We start from the raw sequence: 13734 nt of genomic DNA, 5'->3' as shown, positions 1-13734 counted from the left end.
AGATGATTTCAAAACAAAAAGATGATAGTGATGCATATATAACATACTGATGTTTAAAAGAAAGTGACAGAAAGAAGTTGAAAACTGGAAAAATAATCTTCTGATAAGGCTTATGTAAAATTGATAAATAAATACACGATTTAAACTAGCCTGGAATAATCCATCATGCACCAAAGATACACAGCAGTTTTTTCCATTCTTTCTCCTTAACAAGCACTATAATCCATGCTAAGGGAGGTGTAGAAACAAGACAGTAGGAAGATTAACGGATGGTCATGCTAGGTAATTAGGCGCACTGCATGCAGTCTGCATGGCCTAGTTAAAAAAACAACAAATTAAATAAAAAGCCACAGGCTTCTGATGTTAACATAACGGCACTCATGCCTGCCCCCCCTCTCTAGGGCTTGTTAGTTGACCCTTGACATGCATAAAGTTTAATGAGGTTCTCCCCTCCTACTCTACCTAATTTTGCTCAGCTGATTCCTTGCCCGTGACAGAGGCTGCAGTGCGATGAACTCGTCACTTAAAGTAACTCTGTTGGGATATATCTACAAGTGGACAGAAAAGGGATGTAACATACAGTACTTGAAAGATTAATCATTTCACAAAAACAGTTGAACGCATTACAGAGGAACGTCAGAATGAGAACATCTCTGCAGATATGGACATAATTAAAAAAGAAGGTATATGAAAATCTAGAACAAGACCCACATCCCAAGAAATTTAATTATCTAAGCATCAAGTGAATATTATTATTATTTCACATAATCACAATAAGAAGTACTAATTATAGTGAAGTGTATATTTATGCGTACTGTTTTCTTAGTAAACCCATGTATACATAGAGTGTATCTCAATGAGCAACCTTTTTGTTTAGTTTCAATACAACAAGCAAACAGCATAGAATTTTTGCGAACTGAAACATTTTTCTAAACATTAAAAATTATATCAAACCTAACACCCCACTTTCTGAAATCAATTTTAAGACTAGTGATTAAGCTGAAAAGTACACATACATAACACATCATTTAATTATTGTTTATTGTAAAATATTGGCAAAATGCTGAAAACGCAAAACGTTTTTAAGAAGTTAAATAAAACTGTATTGGATTACTGTTATCAAATCGTTAAGTGGGTGATGTGTGCTGAATCAAGCTGATATGCTTTAGTCAGAGAAATTGACATCACATTTTACTCTTAAAAACAAAACCATTAAAAAAAAAAATACAATACAAGAACAAGCTGTGCAATTACACTTAGACAGTGAAAATCGACATAGAATGCTACAGTTCACAGAACTGCAGAATATTTTGCTGACCAGATTTTTAATAAGGCACAAGCATTAAACATGTCACAATAACAGAATAATAGCTAGCAAGTCTAAAAACTGCGAGGAATCCAAACGCACAACAGAGAAAACAAATACCATATGAACAATTTCATTTTAGTCCCTTATTTCTGAAAAGTAGGTAAGCAATATTAGAACAAAGATGTTTAATTTCTCATGAGATGAGATTGGAACACCATGCTTTTAATAAGCAACACGTGCCCTGTTCAAGGGATTTAATTTAAGTAGCATTAAGAATGAATCCTTGGTTAACATTCGTAGCATTTGCTTAAAATGGATTTTAAGCTGACTGCTGGGAACAAAGCCATTAAACCTATTATTTCTTTGTAAAGAATTAAAAGTGCATGAATGTTAAAAAACGCGTTGGCTTCTTTGGTGTAAAACGATTTGTAAGATGCAAATAGTGAATAATTGGCACGTGTTATTTTTTTTCTTTTCGAGTTGCATGCAGGTTACTATAGTGGAACACCTTAATGTACACACCAACAGTAGTGTGCCAATTGTAAGTGAGCTGGCATTGTGTTCCAGACTTAACTCAAAAAAAAGTACAAGAGTAGGTAAGTGCTAATGTCTCCTATAAAGAGTACAAGTAAAAATTGTATCTCACTCAAATACTGAGGAAGGCAAGTTTTTGACATAAAATAATGGCATAAAAATAATGTATATATTTTAAAAGCAAACGTTGCTCTTAAAGTTAAACTGCACTTTAACCATAATATCTGCCTTATATAATTAAGACACGTCAGATTCTACTTTAACATTTATCAAAACTAAAACATGAAATAAAATATATGTTCATCATAAGCCATCAATAAAAATACATATTCATCATAATCCATCATTGCACACACCCTTACTGCTCTCATTTGCTTTGTTTTAACTGGGTTAAGATGAACGGTAATTGGCAAAGTTTCACAATGGCAGGTTAAAGACACAAAAGAAACCCGAATGTTATTTAACGGATTTGTATTCCAGTTAACTATCTTTCTCAGTCAGAGGTTTGTCACGTCGGTCTAGCTTTAACATGGATATTATAGCATTTGTAGTCCTCTGAATTAATAAGCTAAAAGTCTGTTACTATCATTACACTTTTTATAGAACATATTTACTATATAAAGCAACAGGAAACCTAGAACAATCTTTCAGCAAATACAGTCTGATGGCCGTGTACAGTTCTGGATACCTGTGCCTTTTCTGTACTTGTTGGATAAAGATGCCTGTATGCCACTTTCTTCATGACATCAAGAAACAGACAAGTGATAACGACGATGATGATGGCAAACCACGCAGAACCACTGGACAGCAGCTGGACGAATACAAAGTACATGTCCTGTGTGTGCAAAAATGGCCTGCAGAGGAAGGGGAAAGTGACACTGTAAAAATAAACAGTAGAAAGAGATAGGCAACGTGCACCTGCTTTGATTTCAGAGGAATTAGCAATGTATTAATAACCAGCAATGAAGTGCACCTGGACCAGCATAGTTGAGAAGTTCAGACAGCATTCTTAACAACATTCCAACTGCTGTGCTCCATTTGCAGTCTCCATAACACTTATAAGAACATGTCACACTAGCTACTATTGGCTGTCCACAGCACTAAAAAAGGACTGTACCATTTGCATAAGAGAATACAAGATTTCTGACGTAATGGAACACTACAGTCACCTTTGTCATATTGGTATAAAAGTGCAGAGTTATCTTATTCAAAACAGAAAACATTGCTTCTTATAGAGAGGCAATTCATTCAATTCTTTCTTACCAGAAGCAATTAAAGAGTGTGGCAATTGCCACTCATTTAGCCTAGGTCCACAACGCTTCAACGTTGGATGTTTAAAAGGGGCAGTGAATAATACAAGCACTATAAACACTATAATACACTGTTGTGGTGCCAGGAGTCCCCTGGTGCCACCCCCAATGTAACTAGTCAAACTGTTTACAAATGGTTTGACAACTTTATTTGGGTCCACAGAGTGTCCATCATCCCCTCCATCAAGAGACCAAAACTCTTATTTATGTTATGAGCTAGCCTGGCAGTGCAGGGTTTAGACAATTGGTTTAGAGCGATCAAACGACGCGGTCAATAAGCTGGACTTGCACAGCAGAGCTTAGTTCAATAGAGCTAAGAGAAGCTCTATGCTGGGACTATCAGCTCTTAATAGAGGAGGTGAACGCTATCTGGCAGACCCCAGGTAAGTTATCAAATGATTCTCAAACTGTTTGACTCCTTAACGCTGTTATGGAGCTTGGAGTGAACCTTTAAGAGCTGGAACTAAGAAAGAATAAAAGAGGAAGGGGAGGAATAGTTTAGAAGGGCAATAGAAAGCTTACCAAATGATTCCCCCATAAAACAGGGAGAATATAAAGTAAAATGCAATCGAACCCCATGTAACAAAGTGATTTAGCCATGTCCAAAAATGAGTTTCAAGAGCCATCTAGGGAAGAAAAAAAAATATAAACATTAATCTGTTAAGCAAGAATTTGAAATACGTTAAAAGAGTCAGTGATGTATGTATGCATGGGAATTACTCATTCTCAAAGCCGATTTCACATTTGTTTAAAAAAACAAAACAAAAAAAAACAGGAAAATGTACACACACACACATTATGTATTAGTATAATAGTATTTATTGTCCCAAATAATTAATTTAAGATAGGTGGGTTTTATACATCTGTGTTCAGAATTTTCTATATCAACTCGACTCTGCACCTTTTTCATGCTTGCTTGTTCAGGCCACGGTTTTCTTGTTGCATATGGACTCACTATAGCATTCAACCAGACTATATGCTCTGATTCAGTTAATATGATAATCAGGTAATGAATGAAAATGGGTATATCAAAGAAGTTATGATCAGAGAGAGAGAGAGAGAAAGCATCCTACCTTCATGGTCACTGTAATAACCATAACCGTAAACACCAATGTTCCAAATGTCCAGTTACCAAACATCTAGAGAGGGACAATACAGAAATTAAAAACAAATCTGTATCTATATGTATAGAATTCAGCTAAATGCTTCGGACAGACAATTAAAAAGAAACAATTGCATACTATGCAGATTCATTACAGCTAGAAGCAGCTAATTAAAAGCTATTTTAGAAAACAGCAGTAAACTCAGTTTTACATTAAAATATTGTTAAAAGTACCGGTACTCTACAAAGACTACTTCATTTCACATCCCTGCCTGTTTAACCCTACAAATTAAAATATTGATGTTTTGCAGGAACAGCAATATTTACATTGCAGTGAAGACAGCCACTAAAAAAGTTTTCGCAGCTAGATCGAATGCACATGCGCATAGGCCTCCCAATGCATTGGATTGATTGAGATCAACTGGACTGGTGATCACAGAGCATAGAGACCAGCACACCATAACATAAGGTAAATAATAGTTACCTTTTAAACCCCTGCAAAGGTGTGCACATACATAGGTCTCGGAACACTAGAAGTCGGTCTTCATTATTGTTTTAGACATTAAGAACACCCACTAAAGGAAGTCAATCCAAATGTTTTCAAAACCATTCTCCCCCAGCGTATGTACATGGAATTGGCTACTTACATTCAACTGCCATGTAATAAAGTAAAAAAAATAATTCTGCTCAACTCGGAAATCACTGTCAGAGGGTTTTCATTGACTTTATTGTGGGCACTTGCCTGGGGCCTTAAGAATCTGATATGCATCTTAGGGACCAATAAACCAACCCAAGGTCTTAAGAAGCACTGTTATATAGATATATAATAACATCTCATTTACACATGTTCACAGGCCTTTATTAAATTCACAGCTAATACTAGATATACATATGATCCTGCCAAGGAACGAATTGTGCTTGTTTTAGTATGCAATATGCACGTCTCCACAACAAAATAGGGAAGAAAATAAATAAATAAATGCGTATTTGCTAAAGATAATAATGTGTTCTGTGAGTTATAACGGGGTGTGTTCTGAGAGTTAAAATGTTTATTCGTGATCTGAAATGGGTGCTTCCATCTCCGCTACCTGTCAATCACGGTTATAAGCTCTGTCTTTTGCACAGAACAGTCAGCCTAGAGGAAAAACTGTGTTTCCTTCTTCAATGCAATGTGTACTCTGGCTGTGCCAAGGCTGAACTAGATTGTAATGGTAGTTTCTAAATCTTTAATACTCAAGGGACAACAGGGTTCTCCCCTTTAAATGCATTTGATTTTTTATCCTCGTACTCCTGTTGCATTTTGTCCATATTTAATTGTATTTAGTTTTGCTGAAAAAAAACAAAAAAAAAACAATTCACTCTACAGCAAAACTGTATCTTCTTTTCAAAATGTCTTTCTGATGGGAACTATGCAGCATATTAACACTGTGAGCCAATGAGAGATCAGTGTGAGCTAGGTTGCTCTTTTAAAAGTGGGAAAGAAGGGCAGAAAATAAGATGGTGGGAACGTGGCTTGACCGCCATACCGGGCAGACGCCTGGCTGTTGGTGCTTTTACAGGACGCATCTTGGTGGTGCTCTGACCATTTGAAACTGCCATCTAGTGAGGACCCGATATTGAGTGGCAGAGGACCTTCTCGTCGGAGCCAATTGTCTCGGTGGCCAGCGAGTTCCGTATCTCTCCCCCCCCCCCCCCCCCCCCCGGACCTGTTGCAGTAATGGAGGGAGGCCTTCTGTTAAAAATTTGGCTGCATCTCTGCTGAATTCTGGCATCAGATACTGGCACGGGCTTTGCAAGGCAACTTGGCTGGGGTGTACCAGCTTCCTGATGAAGCTAGGGTCTGGCTATTACGTTCTGGTCTGGGAACCCAGAGGGGGACTTACCCTGGGCACCAGCCACACAACCGGATGATTCTCCACATCAAGATTTAGCCCAGAATATTGCCCTGAAAATCGTGGTCAGTGGATATAATTCTGAAGTTCCCATTAAGGCCTGGAGCTAGTGAAGTAGAATCCATGGCAATATGGGGAACACCCTGCTACTATGCTTATTTCATTACATATAGGGGCCTTCCACAGAACAGGCGTTGGCTGACTGTCTCTGTAGCGGACATAACCGCCTACAAGTCAATATACAATAGGCTTAACTCTGTTTGATTAATCCAGTTTTTTTTATTTTAAATTATACTGTTATTGACATTAACGTGCTATTCACATACTAATTGTTTTCATAAGATTCAGTTTGCCTCTGCTTGGGCGGTGGTTTGTTCACTAGTTAGCAGTTCATGACACGACTAATTACTACTAAATAGCCTGATTCATGCATGTCTACTTGAGATTTCCTTTTTCTATGCTTATGTTTTAAAAAATGTTTATTTGGCTAGTGGTACCTATACAATACAGAAGAAGCATTTCTAGATAGGTCATGTTCCTCTTTATTGATGCTTTTGATCTTGTTGACATGTCTTGCTCAGCATGTATTACTGGATTTGGGGCACATTTACTTCAGCAACTCAGCTCAAAGTGATCTCTTATTGGCTAAGCATAAGGATGTTTTGTGAAAAATGGAAATGATTTTAAGAAGTTGGGGTTATGCTGAAACTTTTTCCCTACCAAAAAGAGAGCTGAATGAGGAGAAAAATTAAGCACAAGTAGGAGGCCAAAAATATATCAAATGTATTTAATCAGCATTTAAGTTGTGCTGGTGCTCAGAGTCCTCTCTTAAATTCCAGCAGTATGACTATTGTTAAAATAGTGGAAATTAGCCTCTGCAATTCACACAGTCCTCCATCTCCTTTATCCCCATTAAATAAAGTACTAGTTGACAGAAATCCCTCCATTTTTGTTTTTTTTGCAGATGATGTTATGGCCTACGACCTAGCTGGGTGCAATATTACATTATCTCCCCTGCCTTCAGTGATACTCTTACCAGTTGCCTGTAAGGCTTCAAAATCTGATGGCATGCACAGCATGGAAAGGAGGAGAAAGGAAAGAAAAGTAGAGCCAGAAGATAAAGCAGAGATGAACAAATAAAAGTTCCAAAACAGAACATACGAAGATGATGCCTTCCATAGAAAAGCAGTGGATAATGTGCATATAAAAGGACAAACAAGTAAGTATTCCATTGCTGTATATGAAAGTAAAAAAGTGCTTAATATTAACAAATCATCTTTAAATATACATGAATTTAAGACAGACATCTTTTATATTAGAAGAAAACATGCATATTAATTCCTGGTGGGGTTTAAACTTTCTGCCCTCCCTTTTCTATACTCCTGTAGTTGGGGTTCCGTCTTATGAAGTGTGTCGCAAAATGTTATAAAAGTACATGGTATCAGAGAAAACTGAGGACATTGATTGATAAGTTAAGCAATGTTTATTTTGTTCTTACCTAGAACTGAATGTCATGCAAATAAAAAAAATTAAATACTGGGATAATATTTTGGGATTAAAATTATTATATCACTGGAATAAATAAACAACACACGTTTTCTTTTATTCATAACTAAACATTGGAGACATAAAACCAGCAACAATATGTACTTGAAATGTCCCTACCTGGCCATTTCCAAGCAGAGAAGTGTCTTCGCCCATCAGGAAGTATGATCCAAAAAAGAAGACAAAGGCATGCCCAAAGCCCAAAAATGTCCAGTAAAGAAACGGTTTAAAACCAAGCAGGGCATTTTTACTAATATCTCTGTCAAAATAAAAATTAAACACCATTAATAATTACATATAATCTGTGGAAAAAGTAGTATCAAGATATAATGATACATTCTTAAAGGCCCTGTGTTATAGAGGGCTTTTTAACTTTTTATTTTATAAATGCAGCCATACTGGTTCATGGTATAATAAACATACAGAAAATCTTATTCATGTAAACCAAAGTTATTTTACATCAACTAAGATAAGATACAAACAAAGTTTTCCAAGTCCCAAGGTCTATAGTTCACACTCACCGATAGAGAGCAGGTTTGGTCTGTAATACATGTGGATGCACATGTTGTTCAAAAAGACTGTATACCAGAACAGGTAACGAGGTGAAGCAAATATTGTATAACGTCAAGTAAACACTGTCATACAGTGTCTGCAAAACAAAAAACAAATATTAATACAAGTGTTATTCCCATGCACTTTTTGTGATTGCCATTACTAGAAGGTTATTTTATGCCTATTGCATATAGTAGACTCTGATAGACAACTAAAGCAAAAAAAAAATTATTGATAGAGCACAAGTAACTTGATGTCAGAATTAATCTAAAAAAAATAAATAAAGTTAGCAGATTTGCAGTCTAAAGTAGTAAATGTTCTTATTCTGATGAGCGCAACTTCATGGAGTATAATATTTATATAAATGTATACACATACATACCATACACAGTCCAGGTACGTGCACAATGACTGGGACATACATTGACAAGTAATACCTGCTTCCATTTTAATGGCAGCAGCAGAAAGATCTATCACCCAGGACTTTAACTCCCACTAATCCTAGGCAGCATGTAGGTTTCAGTACTGTCAAAGTAAACGTCTCCCCTTAATCCCTGGAACATTTACAGCACACTGCCATATGGTTATAGACAAGTGTAATAAAGCAAAGTGGGAGGGGGCGTGGCTAGCCGTGCATGGAGTGAGTCGCACATCGCCGGAGCTCCGCGAACCCGGACCACATAGCCCCTTATAAATGCTACGTTTCACGCCTAATATGGGGAGAACGAAACGCCAGGGCACCCCAGGACCCTCAAGCACTAGCCCACCGAGGAAAAACACCGGACCGCTGGATGATTTCCTTGCCTACCCGGACGGCCCCCGAGCCGCGAAACACGCGGACAAAATGGCGGCCGTGTCTCCGGACCTGGACAACAACGCAGGTCTGGAACCAGGCCCGGTGGGGAGTGACCAGTTATCGCACATTACCGCAGAACTGGCCTCTATATCTGCCAACATGCTCTCCAAAAGCGATAAAACTGCGCTGGTAACGGAGCTGAGAGCGGCGATCAGAGAGGAAATCCAGGAGGTGCGCAGAGATCTCACTGCCCTGGAGGAAAGAGTTACGGAACTGGAAGGGGAGAATATCAGGGCCATCCAGCACTCCCAAACTGCCGATCATGCCACTGCTAGACAAGGCTCGGTTCTGCTCGATCTCCGTAGACAGGTGGAAGATTTGGATAATAGGGGGCGACGAAACAACATTAGAGTCAGAGGCCTACCGGAGGCTGAGCATGAAAACCTGGACACAGCTCTCAAGCAGCTTTTTACCCATATCTTGGGTGCTGACGCCCCGGATAACTTCCAGATTGAACGAGCCCACAGGGCCCTTCGCCCCCCAGAAGAGATGGCCTTCCACGCGACGTCATTTGCTGCCTCCTGTCCTTCCAACTCAAAGACGCCATCATGAGGGCCGCACGTGCTCAGACTATCGTCTTTCAAGATGCTGCAGTCTCGCTTTACCAGGACCTGTCGGCCCTTACCCTGGATGCAAGGAGGGCGCTGCGGCCACTCACGCACATTCTTCAGGAGAAACGCATACCCTACAAGTGGGGATTTCCCTTCAGCCTCCAAGCCAAACGGGGGAATACATGGTGCTCCCTGAGATGGCCTAACGACATACCCAGCTTCCTGAGATCGATGGACCTACCGCCGGTCACCATCCGCAACTGGATACTGGACCAACCTCCACCACGCTCGGAACACCCAGAGGTACCTGCACAGCTCCGTAGCCAGGCACGCAGAGACACACAGCCTCTCCGATGGGGAGGCCCTAACGGGCCCGAAGAATAACCGATCACGTATCAACCCGACCCCGGTGTCCCCTGACCCCCCTGTGATTGCTCCTGTAAGCGGATGTACCTGCCTAACGACATCGATGACAGCTAAGTACTCATTCTACATTACACACGGGGTACACTATTGTTTTCTAGCCCACGCAGACCACGGGGGCCCGGGGTCGGACACCTGGGGACACTTAATGTAACTGGGGAGGACCCGATTTGGCCACGTTTCCTATAGCCTTTGGGTGGGGTACGGGTGCGGACCCTTATAGTACTGCTCCAGATCGACCGCAAACGAACCTCCTCACGACAGGGCAGCCGGAATACGCCATTCCCCTTGACACCTGCTACCACCAATGCCGGGACTCTGAACGCTACCCAGGGCCCAACCGACCACCCGCCCGGCTGCCCATGTCGGATAGCAAGCCTCCCCGATAATGATTAGAGCCCACGGGAACCAATTCCCTTTTCAACTGTTAGACAGGGGGGAACCAGTGCTAGGTTGGGGCTGGGTGCTGGTGGGAGGGGGGGATTTGGATTGGTTTTGTATGTTTTATTGTATGTTTTATTGCATATCTACAGTTCTACTACTCATTGTGTATGCTACCAGTAGTTTTGCTCTACCCGAAACCTATTGCCCATGCAGTTGCTAAACGTGCCTCTAAACAGTTGCTGGCCTGGCCCGACCCCGACACGCTCCCCAGATTGGAACCGGGGCGGCAGCTCCGTTCCTGGGTTGGGGGTTGGAGGGGGGTGGGGGACCCAGGGGAAGCTTTGCCCGCGCCTGCATATCTCATGTGGCACATGGCGTGACATGTCAGCTAACGCACGCACCGCCCACGCTCTACCGAGCGCCACGCAGTCCCGGACCAGCCTCTACACCCGCTACCGGACTGCCGATGCCCTTAATGCCCAAGAGACAGGGCAGACCCCTCCTCTGCCCAGTGGCTAGGATAGGGATACCACATGTACACGGGGAGCTTGATCTTGCCTTATTTGCTGTATATTCAACTGTTGTAAATAATAGCGAACTGTGGTTTGAATAGTATGCTCCCTGCAAACTACTGTACCCCCCGTTAGAATGTGTGCCTTCTCTCTGCCCCGCCCACCGCCCCATACACCCCTCTCTCTCCCCCCCCCCCCCGGCCCGGCTCAGCTGACCACTGTTACCATGGGGCCCAGACGTGAAGGCCACCTCGGCCGCCTCACCCTCCCCGCAGTACCCGGGTCATCCAGGTGAGGACCCCCCCCCACGGGGAAACACACTTGACGCGACCGGGCCCCCCTACGACTCCTGCTGTCCAGTAGCCCTGACTGCCGACCTGCACCGAACGGGCCCTCACGGACGCCTTCCTGCCCTCAAACAGACCGCCAACCCCACAAATGTTGCCCCCCCTCTTGCACTGACCGGAATGACCCGTGAACGACATCCTAACCACCCTAACGTGGTCCGGGGGAACGTGACACTCGGTACCACCAGACGGTTCTCACACACTCGACTTCCAGACCTCCCAGCAACTGACCCACCTGTATATAAGGTCCTCTTCTCTGGACCTAGGGCCACGGTTGCCTATAACCCCTGACCCCCTACTAGGTGCCCCCCTCCTCCTAGCCTCCCCTCCTTATCCCCCCCCTTACCTCTCCTTCCCCTACCACTCCCTAACCTGCCCTTCTCATACCACCCCCCCCGTCGGAACCCCACGGTCCGACCCCCCCCCGCAGCTCGAGCCAGTGCTCAGCCATGGCATCGGGCTATCAGCCCGCACCTTTAATCCTTAGGACGCATAATGTCAGAGGCCTTAACACCTCCGAAAAGCGGAGACATTTACTACGCTCCCTCTGGGCTCAGAGGACCTCGGTGGCATTCATCCAGGAAACACACCTGAAAGGGGGGGACGCCCCCCTGATCAGGGATAAACGATACCCCCTAGGCTATTATGCCAATCATCCCGACGCCAAACGAGCAGGGGTCGCCATCATTTTCTCCCATAACACCCCTTTTACATGCACCGCCTCACAGGCAGACCCCCTGGGTAGATATATATTTGTTAAAGGCGAAATTGCCGACCATAAGTACACCTTCGCTACGGTATACTGCCCTAACAAGGGACAGCACCGGTTCCTGACTAAAACCCTCACACTGTTAGACAAATTCCGAGAGGGCACGCTGATTCTGGCCGGAGACCTCAACATTCCACTGGACCCACGGATGGACTCGTCCATGGGTACCAGCGCCATTCCCCTACACTGTATACGTCAGGCTAAACAATCCCTGGCTAAATCAGGCCTGATTGACTGCTGGAGGGTGGTGCACCCAGAGGACAGGGATTACACTTGCTACTCGGCTGCCCACGCCAGATATAGTAGAATAGATTATATCTTCCTCGCGCAGGAATACCTCCCCTTCCTAATGGACTCCTCCATTGGCATACAACATGACTCAGACCACGCACCGGTCCAAGTTACCCTCAAATCACCGCTTTTTAAACCCAGTGAACGCCACTGGAGACTCAACGAGAACGTACTGACGGACAATGAAACTACCACACGCGTAGCCCAAATACTGACCCAATATTTTGACGAAAACGACACACCGGACGTCGCCCCCCTCACTGTATGGGAGGCACATAAATGCGTCATACGGGGACACCTGATTAGTCTATGCACCCAGCGGAAGAGGGAACATACCGCTAAGATACAAGACCTGACACGCGAAATAGCTTCCCTTGAGACACGACACAAGACTGACCACACAGACGATATCTACCGACACCTCACAGACGCGCGAAGACGGCTTAAAGACCTCCTATCCCAGAACCTATTACTCACCATTCGCAAATCCAACAGACATTTCTACGAGTTTTCGGACAAATGCGGTAGGACACTGGCACGCACCCTGAAACAGAGACAGAGACAACACCACATACACCAGGTCAAGGGACGGGACGGGACAATGAAAAGGACACCGACTGATATACTACAGACTTTTAGGCTCTTCTATGAAGAGCTCTACAACATCGATAACACCACCCGACGTACCGATGCGCCCCAACACTTGCGCAACATAGAAAACTTCCTTACGGAACACGTAAGCCGCACGCTACCAGAAGGCCTGGCTGAGGAACTAGAACAACCACTCACAGTGGAAGAGTTGGCCGCTGCGCTAAAACGATCTAAAACCCACAGGGCCCCAGGCCCGGACGGCTTACCCGTCTCGTACCTGCGCAGGTTCGGGGACGTGCTGCTCCCACGCCTGGTACTAGGCTTCAACTCTCTGCTAGAAGAGGGTCGGTTCCCAACGGATACTTTACGCGCCACTGTGACGGTCATTCCAAAGGAGGGCAAAGATCCCGCTGAATGCGGGAGCTACAGACCGATCTCCCTCCTTAACGCAGACCTCAAGCTCTTCGCCAAGGCCATAGCCATGAGACTTTCCCGAGCTCTCCCTACCCTTATCCACCCGGATCAGGTGGGATTCATCCCGGGACGTGAGGCGCGTGATAACACTATCCGGGCCCTACACATGATCCACTCTGCCCGGTCGATGAAGAACCACCTAATCCTGGTCTCCACAGACGCAGAGAAGGCCTTCGACCGGGTAGATTGGCTATACCTCGAAGCCACCCTTCGCCATATGCAACTTGGCCCCAATATCCGCTCATGGATCCTCTCCCTATATACAGACCCTACGGCCCGCATTCGGGTGAAC

General features: G+C 43.6%; 1 protein-coding gene across 7 annotated transcripts in view; it reads right to left on the bottom strand.

Moving 5' to 3' along the window:
- The window catches only part of ATP11B (ATPase phospholipid transporting 11B (putative)), a 126360-nt gene that overhangs the window by 16728 nt on the left and 95898 nt on the right, over positions 1–13734 (bottom strand). For 3 of the 7 annotated variants that reach the window (XM_063442714.1, XM_063442713.1, XM_063442721.1), the window contains exons 24-29: positions 8214–8341; positions 7813–7951; positions 7184–7207; positions 4227–4292; positions 3676–3779; positions 2532–2697 (exon numbers count right to left, since the gene is read on the bottom strand). In XM_063442714.1, coding sequence (XP_063298784.1) covers positions 2532–2697; positions 3676–3779; positions 4227–4292; positions 7184–7207; positions 7813–7951; positions 8214–8341 — 627 coding nt within the window. Of the gene's footprint in view, positions 1–462; positions 549–2531; positions 2698–3675; positions 3780–4226; positions 4293–7183; positions 7208–7812; positions 7952–8213; positions 8342–13734 lie in introns of all 7 variants that reach the window. The other 4 variants (XM_063442717.1, XM_063442720.1, XM_063442716.1 and 1 more) reach the window with 2 other exon arrangements.

The sequence above is a fragment of the Pelobates fuscus genome, chromosome 2 (genome assembly GCF_036172605.1).
Source record: "Pelobates fuscus isolate aPelFus1 chromosome 2, aPelFus1.pri, whole genome shotgun sequence".
Lineage (NCBI taxonomy): Eukaryota > Metazoa > Chordata > Amphibia > Anura > Pelobatidae > Pelobates > Pelobates fuscus.
This window is presented reverse-complemented; position numbering and strand designations above follow the sequence as displayed.